This window comes from Ischnura elegans, chromosome 11 (assembly GCF_921293095.1).
Source record: "Ischnura elegans chromosome 11, ioIscEleg1.1, whole genome shotgun sequence".
NCBI lineage: Eukaryota > Metazoa > Arthropoda > Insecta > Odonata > Coenagrionidae > Ischnura > Ischnura elegans.
Window position 1 is genome coordinate 88,453,502 of NC_060256.1, and position 12,256 is coordinate 88,465,757.

The 12,256-nt window shown below is 38.1% G+C and overlaps 1 protein-coding gene across 1 annotated transcript in view; it reads right to left on the bottom strand.

Moving 5' to 3' along the window:
* The window catches only part of LOC124168256 (serine/threonine-protein phosphatase 2A 56 kDa regulatory subunit epsilon isoform), a 175,171-nt gene that overhangs the window by 12,563 nt on the left and 150,352 nt on the right, over positions 1-12,256 (bottom strand). The window contains exons 7-9 of the mRNA XM_046546397.1: positions 11,230-11,443; positions 5,109-5,228; positions 1,856-2,085 (exon numbers count right to left, since the gene is read on the bottom strand). Coding sequence (XP_046402353.1) covers positions 1,856-2,085; positions 5,109-5,228; positions 11,230-11,443 — 564 coding nt within the window. The remainder of the gene's footprint in view (positions 1-1,855; positions 2,086-5,108; positions 5,229-11,229; positions 11,444-12,256) is intronic.

Sequence of the window (12,256 nt, forward strand, 5' to 3'; positions counted from 1 at the left end):
AATAAACTCATCAGTTGAAATCCACCTAGCTGAAACTAACTAAACAAGAATGATATACATAAGATGCCACCCTCAATTCTTTAGTCAACATTTTTTATACTTAAATTCCTGCTCGTTGTTCACCTATTCCTCGTTTTCTACAGGATATAAATTGATATTCGTTGAAGCCAAAAATGATACCTATCATCAATAAAATGAATCTAAAGTTAGTTTTGTGTACATTTTGGAAGTCCATTTCAAACCAGCAATTATATGTTTCGCACCATTGTAAAGTTGCAGTCACACTATGCTGTTTAGCAGCTGCGTCTAAATAGCTGCTGGTAATACCGTATTTGTCTGAATATAGTCCCCCCTTTTTTTCCAAAAATATCCGTGGTAAAAGTAAAGGGGGGACTATATTCAAACGCATTTTTTATTTTTTTTCCTAAAACTCGAGCCTCAAAATTAGGATGGGGGGACTATATTCAGAGGGGTACTACATTTGGAGAAATACGGTATTGCCAGCAAGCAGCCTAGTCTGATCCAGAACCAGTGGCTGGAGATTTCCAGTGGGGTAGTGTTTACTAGCTGCAATCAGAAGTTGAACACATTTAACTTTATAGCACTGCCTAACCTCCACTGGGAGTCATGTGATACCCTCGCTGGTGCCAGCCAGCCAATGTAGTAGTAGCTCACAAGCGGCTGGTGAGTTAAGGCGTGTCCAGTTGCTTTTATGCAGCGTTATTTAGTTTCATTATACTGTATTTTCTCCTTATTTTTCTGCATAACAGTGAATATGGTTGACATCAACAAGTGGTCGGGCAAAGGCATTATAAAATTTCTAGATTTATTCCAAAATTATCCTTGCCTTTGGGACGCTTCATTTGCAGACTACATAAACAGAAATGCCAAAGACGCAGCTTATAATGTGTTATTGTAAAGACTTTTAGAGATGTTGAAGATAGATATGATATACTGACCAAGATATTGCAAGACTCAAAACGTCACGACTCACACCCATAGATGACATGTTGCACACACACACATGATGCGTGCTAGGCTTAGATTGTTTGAACAATTGAGAATGGATATCTTTAAGAGCGACACAGAGAACATAATATTAGAGCCACACTATATTTCAGGTCCGATGGAAGCGATAAATTAAGAGAGATGTTTTGCCGAACGGATAGATATGGGAATTCGTTTTTCCCCCGAACCATAAAGGACTTTAATAAACGCTAGTTCCAACCTCGTTAGAGCCCTTCATTTTCTTTTTTTTTTAAATAGCTGTAAACGACTGGTGTCGTCGTAGTAGCTGTAAACGACTGCCACACGCCTTTTAGGCGGCTTGCGGGGTATTATGTAGATGTAGATGTTTTCAAGTCATCAACAGCAACTATACTAGAGGCTATTTACTTGTAATGTGAACCCAACATATCTGCTGGCTGATGGCAATATTTACCAATGGCTGGTAAGTAGCACGTGCTAAACTGTCTAATGGGACCGTGGCTTTAGGCCTTCGTCCATTCCTAATCTATCTGACAGGTAATCCAAATGCAAGTTTGAGTTAGGAAAGATAAAAATTTCTGAAGCCAATTTTTCTATTGTTTTTGGCAATCATTAACACGAAGGAGGGTAGGTGCTTAACCTTGATGGGCTTCCACACTAGACAATTCCTAATAAGGTAACATAGAAACCATTATTGGATATATTTTACTCCCAACTTTGACTGAAATTTGCATTCCCTGTCTCGGGAATTATTAATAGCTCAACTTAATTATTCCAACACTGTTCTGATAATAAAAGTCCCTGAAAGAGGTCATCATGGGAAATTATTATCACACCACATAACACCAGTAATAAATGAATAATTCACCTTTGTCGCTCAGCTTTGTATGAAGCAGTCAATTCATCAAATAACTGACTGTTCATTTCCATAAAGGTCTTGAGAACATTGTAAACTAGAGCCACAATGGTCTGGTTCCAGTGCTCCTTGCTGATTCTGTACAATGCAGGGAACATTATAGGCATGATCACTTGGTTATTCTCTTCAATGAGGCTCATTATGTATTCATTGTTCCAAAAGTACAGCGCCCGCTCTGCAACCTGCGCGCACACAAATAAAAATCAAGCATTAATGTCAGTAAACTTATGAGATATGATACTTAATGAGCAGATTTAAATTAGATCTCGTTCAGAAGAGGATGAGAAGTAACTGAAAGATCAAAGCACTGCAGAAACAAGTGACTTTGTATGCAGTCACGCGCACGGGTGCAAAGTTAAATACACCAAGAGATGAAGTTCGCCATGAAAATATATTTGACTTAGCTGAGATTCGAACCCAGATCTCTCGATTGCCGGTCAGGTGTGTTAGCCAGTTACACCACAAAGCCATTCCAAAGTTTGCTCTGAGAAAATGGTTTGGTGGAGTAACTGGCTCACACACCTGACCGGCAATCGAGAGATCTGGGTTCGAATCCCGGCTAAGTCTTACATTTTCCCGGCCAGCATATTTTTTCATGGCAAACTTCATGCTTTGGTGCATTTAACTGAAAGATATTAAAACAATTGCTATTAATCCTTTTTAAAATGCCATGGGGCAGGGGCAGCATTAAATATTTTTGGCGATGGAAAGGATAATCCATCAATGAGTACTTTCTCTGGGAACATGTATGTATACACTGAACTCCATGCACTTGCATATGGCCAGGCATATTACAAGAACCGAGCGTTAGAGTTGGATCAAAACAATAAAAATTAAAAGAGAAGCCATGAATCCCAACACCAAATTGCAAAGAAAAACTGAAAAAACTAAATTATCAGATTAAATACAGTAGTAACTGCTACACAAAATTTTACTTTGCATAAATTCTAATCACATAAACTCTCAAGCCATACATATCTAAGGCAAATAATCAGCAGTTAAGATAAATTCAAAGCAAACTTTGTGATGAGAATAATACACAGCAAAACACCTATTCACATTTGTCTTAGAAAAATTTACAAAAAAGCAAAAAAAAGAGAAAAGGCATTTTAAAATATACAAAAAAATGGGGAAAATGAAGCATATTATCACAGAATCTACTGTATTAAAAAAAAAGGCCAGAGATATATTAAGGAACCAGAATCACATTGATGAATTAATTTCAGTTTTTTTTAAACACATCATCAAAAATAACATTATTCTGCAGTCTATTATTAGAAGACATAAGTACATAACCAAATAATAACCTAAGGTGAACTTTCAAGAAAAGTGAGAAAAAAAATGATTCTTGCACTCAGAGAGTGGAACGTAAGTTTTCAACAATGTCTGCTGGTAATTTAATTGCGGAAATCTCATATTTGCAAAAAATGTTCATTATCTGGCTCTTTCACTCAGGTCTTCAATTTCACCTTCAACATGCAACTCTTTATACAATACAATAAAAATAGTTAAGAAAAGAAATTCGAAGTTCCAACAAAAGGAATCAATTTAGTTACTCCATGGTTATAAAAAAGGCACTCCTCGTAGAAGATAAGCATTGAATGATAGTTTGCATCATGAATGTAAGACAAATATTACTTCCCTACTGGGCTTCTGAGGAAAGGCCTTACAATGGTCAACAAAATCTGGGGTGTTTATTTCCCCACCACATGCACATTGATTCAAGGTTAATAACATCCCACACAATGGGTGTATAAATTCTGCCATGTGAACAGCGGTGAAATTCACATTGATGGCCATTTACATTTACCACCTAGTGCAACTTCAAAGCTGAGACATGGTTTTCAACTAGTAGTGGCTTCTTGGAAGCTAATTCTCCCGTGCACTGCCAATCTTGATGAGCCATAACAGCTGAACATGTGAAGCCAATAACTTTGGTAAAATTACTATGGCAATCAGGGAAACTGGGCATTTATCCTGGTTATCAATGGTGGTGGCAAACCAAAGCAAGCAAAGAAATCAGCAACTTTCGATAAAATTGCTATGTTATCTTCATGTGGCTACTTAGTGTTATGGTTCATTTCAAATATCTTTGCAACTGAGAGGCAGGCCCCAATTTTTTGTAGGGGCAAGGGCAGAGGGCACACGACTCATTGAAAACCAACAAAAATGGGACATGCGGAGCCAAGCCTCCGGGAAATTCAGTAACTTTCAGACCTCCATGGTTTGCACTTTGAGAGTAAGTTAGCTGTGTTTCCAAACGTCCGTTGCCTTCACTAGCTTGTCATGCCATAGTGATTGCAATCCTATGGCCATAGAAAATGATCAAAACAAGGAATTAGATGAGTAATCCTTCGATCAAGGAAATGAGTAATCCCTTCCTTTCTTCATCCTTGGAGATAGTCTGGCTTCCCACCCTTCTAAATGAGCCACGGAAAGGCTGGTAGAAAGAGGGTTTTTGAGACAGTCTTTTGTTTCCATTCACTGAAAAAGTCTTTTGAAAAATCAAGGAAACCAGCCACATTCTCCCTCCCCATTCCTTCCCATGTTCCTTGTCTTGTAGGTCCCACCTCCTGCCATGGTGCCACTTGACGCATTCCCAACTTGCACGACTGGGCAGTTGCAAAGATATTTGAAAAGGATCATAGCAGTGCCTAACCCTTCGCAATGAAAGAACTGGAATTAATTTCCAGGATTGTATAGTGGTAAGAAAAGTAGCCCAGAAACCCAAAGGTCAATGGTTTAATTCCCAGTCCACAAGAAGTTTTCCCACTACCAATAGATGATAACAGCTAACATGCTTAAAATCACAAATTTTCAGCTGATTATCAACACAAGAACAAAATCTACAGAACTTGATTCCTAAGTGCTTCACAGTGGGTGATTTCCATCAAAATTCGACAAGAAATGGCTCCTCAGGGTCTCAAGGAATAGACAACAAATTGTATGTATGTCAATTTAAAATCGTAGATGAACAACCGAAAATTGTTTTGACTAAAAATTACTCCGTGTATTTTTGATTTATCCACGTTTTTGGAGAACAAAAAGTACCTCGAATCTTACTCTTACTTATTGAATTTTACCACCTCATTTTCGTGGAGTGGGAGAAGTAACTTCTATGACTCAGAATTTCAAAACTTTTTCTCGAGAAAAGACAATAATAAATTAAAAACAACAAATCAAAAAATGATAAATTCATGCATACCTGGAAGTGAGGACTGGATACACATCTAGATATTTGTCGGAATAGAGGCTCTTGTATCTTTCGAAACTGTGATGGTTCACTGACATCCAATATCTCCTCTATTTCCCCAAGAAACATAACCTATGAAGCAAACAGAGCATATTATCAGTCAAATATATGAGAAAATCCACACTACAGTCCGGCCGCCGAGAGTTGTCCGATGACTTTTAGAAGGGTCTCATTTGGGGTAGAGGGCAAGGTTGCCAGGTAAGAAAGGGAAACACCCACCTCGCATGTAAACAAAAGGGTTACCATGAGAAAGGAGCCAGAAGGGATGACAAGCGTGAAGGACCCAAAGGAAAAATCACTAGTTCCAGTGATTCAAAGAAAGGGCTTGTTTTGGTGGTTCAGGCTTATTTTGGTGCTCCATGTGCATGTGACAACGTTGTATGACTAGGCAAGGGTGTGAGGTGGGTTTGGGGGACAGCGATTGGCTGCAAACCGTGCTGGCGCAGGGTTCTTCACCCCTCCTTTTGATGTGCCATCGGACAACTCTCGCTGGCTGAACTGTAGTGCTACAATACACACAAATGACATGAAATAGCAAGAAAGATAATATACTATTAAAACCTTTGAAAAACAAAATTTATTCAACAAAAAAACTTGTATCATACAGGGTTCCCACTCTACCTAAATAATGAAATTAATAGTTTTTTCCAGGTTTTCATGTTCTTTCTTTTTCAAGTTTTCACGGTTTTTTCAGGTTTTCGCGGTCTCAATGTTGTCAAATTCACGGTCCGTTAATAAGCCAACATAAAACAATCACCGGCCATATATTAACTAAAAATTAACGTACGCGACAGACGGCGTGAATGTAAACGCAGCAATGAAAAGCAATATCTTTTATGACGTCACCTATCATTTACAAAATTCAGGGCCAACTAAAGGCCCAACCCAACTGCGCTCTTGCCCTGATGCTGAATACCATGGCCTCCTTTAATATGCGAATGCCCTTAGGACCTTCTTCCGCCTGGACACCGGAAGTCCTTTTTTAATTCCTTGCCGAGAGATTGTTTTTTTGCGCACGTTGTTATTATCAAATTTCACTTACCAAATCTTCCTGAGGTCGCGGAAAATATTAAAATTGTTTATAGAATGTAATACATCAAAAAATCAATTTCATATTGTAGCGGTACGGACCGGAGCCGGCCCGACGCATCATTTAAAAAACATCGCAGCTGGGGGGGTTACGTCTGCGCGCACACTCACAATTTTAGCATTTATTTGTTTACAGAGTTCTGAACTAGGTAAAGGGTTTATTTTGTGTTTATTGTAGTATATTTTTTAATGTATGTGAAATTGTGTGAGAGTGGATTTCCGAGAGAGGCGACGCAATGGTTCTCTCCCGGAATGCGTTTGAAAACCCGCCTTTCGGCCAGGGAAAAAGAGGGCGTTGTGGTGCACCAGAGGTAATTGTGGGTAGTGCAGAGTTTATAAAAGGGAGAGACGAGAAGGATAGCTCTCTCTCTCCTACAGTGTGACACGAGATAAGTCAAATAGTGGTGTTCAGTGACAAGCAGCAGCAGCCAAGCTACGGCACGTGGTGGAGGCAGATACGAGGACAGCTCTTCAGGGGTGGCGAGAACATCGGATAAAGGAAGTAAGCTTGGAAATTACCAAAGCCCGAATAGATCCTTTTGTGTCCAGATTGTTCTCCCCTTTGAAAGTCCCAAGTGTACTCCCCACAATAAGGCCCTAGTGAATTTACTGTTGGCTGGTTTTAGTCACGGCCCTGCAAGACTTAAGTGCGGCACGTGGTGAAGCTTGAGCATAATATCTGAATGTTAGTGTCACTTGGCGGATCATTGAGCCCGACTTCAAGACGGGTGGCCACTTGAACAGTAACGCCCAATTTATACTTGCTTTCCACGGAAAGTTTTTTTTTGTGTAAGTTTGATGTCACTATTTTTTACGTTGCTTATTCGCCAAAGAGCGTGGGTATATTTTGTTGTTGGAAACATCAATTTTTTATAATCATTGAGAAAGTGCTTTTGTAATTTTGAAGGAGAAGCCGAAGGTGAATATTTCATGTTGGAGGTGACGCCGATGGATTTTGGAACGGGGATTTATTGTATGTGTTTGGGGAATACTTTAGTGTCAGTGTAAATTTTGGAACCTATGGTAGTTCCGTTATTAAAAATCAATTGTAAAAGGGATGTCATTGAAGTTATTTGTTTTGCTATTGCCACGATTTCCTTAAATCCTGTTGTAAGTGAGTGTGCGTGCAGGCACGAACAATTGGCGAACTTGATTTTAAGCCCGGAAACGGTAAGTCTCCGTAGGGGCAATTTTCTATTTTGGGGGAGTGGAGAGTTAACAATCACATGTACGGGGAGATATCGAACGAGAGGCGAGCGGGCGGCTCTCGCGGTTTGAACCGTTACAATATAATTATAATGCACTTGGTTTGAAATATCTAAAGACAAAATAAATACCTGCTGAAACACCTTATTTTCACTTTCACGTTATTTTTCACATAAACTCAAACGAGGTGAGCGCAGTCTATTAAGAGCTATTGCCATAAATTGAAAGCCTATTTGCCGTAGAAATGTTTCCTTAAGTAAAATTCCAATGGCAAACTCATATTTCGATGCATATGGCATGTGCCCTCATTTTGTGTGGGAACCGAACTTCGAGTTACAAATCGGATAGTTTTCATGAATGGTTCATTATGGGTCCATTAGAAATGCAAGTTATTTCATTTGTCCTTTTTCGAATATAAGTCCATCCCAAGCTATCATTGAAATTGAAACGTTCAGATAAAATAACAGACTTCCGCCATAAAAATGGAAAATAACGGTCAATGTGTCATCATATAGTACGGACCGTGGTATGGACCAATTACAGTGCAACCTCGATATAACGACACCCCACGGTGCACTAATAAACACTCGCTATAGCGAATTGTCGCTTTACCGGAGGTGGAGCAAATAATAGCCAATATACCTGTTGCGAACAGATATACAGGAAAAGGAGTGGTGCGGCGACAGATAAACATCTATCCGATAAACGTAAGCGTAAATCCAGACGAAAGGCAATGTTTTTTTGCATCACTAAATTTCCTTACTCAAATAACGACTAACTATTCAAACAATTTATAAGCGCCGCACCGAATAAAAATCATGCAAAGCATTGTTTCGTCAATCATTACATTTATCGAACGACAGTTTACCACATAAATTTGAGACTGAACACTCCATTAACTTCATTTCTAACAGATCGCTAGCAATTACAGAGGTTAAGGAGTCTTGATGAAAGTCTTCCGGCGGTGAAACCCTCGCTATGGCGAGAGCCAACACCGAAAGGGTCTCGTAAAAACGAATTTTTTAACACGCTTATTATAGGGTCAATTGACGGTGCATCGGCTATCTCTCGTAATAGCGGGGGTGTCGCTATAGCCCGTACTCGCTTTAACGAGGTTCCACTGTACTTCACTTTGAATATTCGTGTGCAGATATATGTGTAGACTATGAGTCTGCGCGTGCCTGACCATGAAACATTATTAACATATCGAATTCGATCAGTCGATCGTAGTTCTACAATCAGGACTGAGATATTTTTAAGGTTTTACGACAAATGTCACGGCTATTTACAGGTTTTTTCACGGCAGACGAAATTCACGGCTTATTCACGGTTTTAAGGTTTCCACGGTTGAGTGGGAACCCTATCATATCTTCAAGCTATTGTCTTTGGTGGGTCTCTCGTCGAAGTTGGTAGGCGAAGTTTTTTGAGATTACCGGGATAGGAGAGAAACTAATATGCTTTATTTATTTTGAACTGAATTATCATGAATTTCATAAAATAAAATGATTTTACATAAGTGGCATGTATTAGATAAGCCTTAATTCATGAATAGATGACAGTAAAAATAAAGAAATCTCCTTTATGAAAAAAAAAGCCTTGTTGCAACACAACTTGCATTATCCTCCTTCACAATGAAAAATAACCCATCAATTCCCAAGCAAGTTCTTAACTTGAAAATTCCAGTTTTTTTCATAACTTGAAATAGCAATGAAACACACTAAAATAAGGTAAATTATAAATAACTATATTTTTATTGCTTTTAGTTTAACAAAGGTGAAATGTTACACATATGCAAAGTGTTTTAGTTCTCTGAAGACTAGTTCTCTGGTTCAAACAAGTCAATATAACTTCTTTTTGAAGGTCTCATTTTTATAAACAAATGCTTTTTTACTAAACAAAGCAAACAAAAACCCAAATAACGAATCGCATATTGTTTCATTCATTACATGCATTAAGAGAATTAATCCACATGCAATTGAATTTCTCACATATGACACATACAACTAGTTTGAGTGCTACAGATACGGCACCTTCATCGTGAGTTTGTTTCGTTGCTAAAAAGTAAGTGGCCAACTTGGCCTTTCCTCATTTTATCTGCCAGATTTTTTCTCTAATGTTCAATATTACAGCAATTTCCAAACAATTTTAAGCAAGTAGCACCTTCACATGCTTTTTTACACGAGAAGACACAACGCTTCTTCCTTTCGAGAATAAATCTCATACTGGCTTGATCAAGTAGCCTCTCTGTACATCTTTTGAGCTCTTTCCATGGAACTAGCAAAGCCATTTACAAGTTAAGGCCACCCACCTTTAATTTTTATTCTACTCTTAGCGACTGGATAGTCTTGTAAATGCGTTGATTATGGAGCCTATCCTAAGGTGTTTGTAAGAGGAGCAATTAAGTGCTTTTTCTCTATGTGATTATATCGTTTCACATTGCATTATGCTACCATTATTTGTTGCCATTTATGTTACCATTAGTTGTTCCAACAGTTAATTCAGATTAATCATAGCAAACTACAAAGAATGTTTTGTTCTCTTCTTCTAACTTGAGATCCTTTGCTCAATGGGTATTTTTATTTGCAGGATATTGTGTAGATGTAGATGAATGGTCAATTCCCGGGGATTTCATGGAGGGCAATTAGCATTTTGGTCCTTTGAGGGCAACTAGCGTTTTGGTCCAAAGAGGCATCTGTTTATTGTGATGCTCCCCCACAGACTGAAAATTGGATCTAACCTAGGCATGTGTAAATTTCGCTGAATTGAGGAAAATTGCAGAAGTTTGGGTGTTCCCCTATCATTATAATACAGCCCAAAATCTATATTATAAATGGAAACACTGGGGGTCGCCATATATGCCAGAATATATGGTATCTACAAAACAGAGAAGTTGATACCGTATTTTCTCATGAGCCACCTGTGCCTGTTTTTCCATTTTAGCAGCATAAAAAAAACAATGTGCACATCATACACGAGGATTTGTGGATCATCAAGGTTATTTCCATTGTTAACAGTATCTATAGGAAGGACAAGTATCAGATGGCAATACTATCTATAAGCTTTGACTGAGCAATTACTTAGTTTTTTTATCTTTCCCTTCAGGTTAAGGCACTCTGAGATGGGCCCAGAGTTGTAGACCCATCCACCACAGTCACAATCATCACAATTCATCTCATGTGCATGGTGTGTAAGCAAGTTGCTGAAGTCAGTGGCCTTCATTTACTAAGGAAGTAAGTGTTCACTCGAAAACAGTGAATACTCTTCCATTATAATTATTTAAATGCTTTCGTATTTACATTTAAAAATACATGCTACCTTGAGCCTATTTTTTTGAAATATGTAATTGTTTTCCTTAATTCATTTCCAACGAAAAACAGGCGTGCATGGTACATTTTTATTTTATTTTTAATGAAATGGTGCACATACAGCAAGACTGCCAATTTGAAGTACACTTACAACAAATAAAATTTCAATTAGCTAATTACAATTTCATATCAAACAGTAAAAAAACAAACTGAATCCAATGGCCACAACCTCGGTACTTAGCAAGTTATATAGCCATTATGGGTTAAATAAGATGATGCCATACGAGTAAAATTTTAAATTGGTAACAAAAATGGATCAACATCAGTCAGGAGAGAATTTATCAGGACGGGAAGTGAGTAGCATAGAGAGTGCTAAATTACTGTGCATGTGTAAATACATGATAATACAGAGTAATCAAGGTTCAACGATAAAAGTAAGAACAAGAAACAAATGAATGAAGACAAGTGCTTACCTCCTTCTGACTGCAGGTCTTAGGCCAGAATTTAAGGAGCCCTTTGACGACAGGTTCAGTGAGGGTGGCATCCTTCTCCAGGAACTGCACCACACAATAGGCCAGCTGTGCATGATACAGGGAGAGACACTTCACCTTGTGCAGAGGCAGCAACACCTTCACCAGAAACTGCTTATGCTCCGACTTCAGAGGGAGTGCAAATCCGTTTATTATGCTGCGGAGAGGAAAACAAAACCATCACACAAATGCTTCGATTAACTTGCATCTATAATAATAATAATAATAATTTATTGACACATAACATTTACAGTTCATAGCATCATTACCAACTACAAGTAAATTGGTGTCTCGTCATAACAAAACACAAATGCAATATATAAAAACCTACGTTAAGGATATACATTAAAAAACATTACATAAATTGCAAAAATAAGTAGCCCTCACTTCAAAAATTCATTCACACTATAATAGCTTCTTTCAATTAACATTGTCTATATTTTAGTTTGTGCATCTTTTGAAAGTACGTACACCATTATTTGAATTGAGTTTTCCCAACATACAGTTGTGAATTTTTACTCCCATGTGATAGGGGGAGCTTTCAATTGGTGCATTGGTGAGTTAAATAGATGCTTTTTTCTTGCATAATGGTCATGCTTGATTTTACAGAGAAGGGAATAAGCTTTGGTGCTCTGTAACATATTTCATCATTTCATATAAACTCTTAAATGTTAAGGTCATTTTAAAAGGGGCACGTAATTGAACAGCTTAGCGCTGCATTAATTCCTCATTATGGCATGGAATCGTATGAATGTACGGACAAAATTAGAATGGGCTAATTTGCCATCTTAGGTCCATGTATTCTGGCATATGTTCTAGTAATTCTCCGCTTTACAAAACGCAATTTGACTGCACCATCATACACAAATCAGATTGTGGAAGTACCTGCTTCATGTAAAAAAACCTTTATGCATGCGATAAATATTCTGGAAAACTTAAGCATTAAAACTGTTTTTCATAACTACCAGAA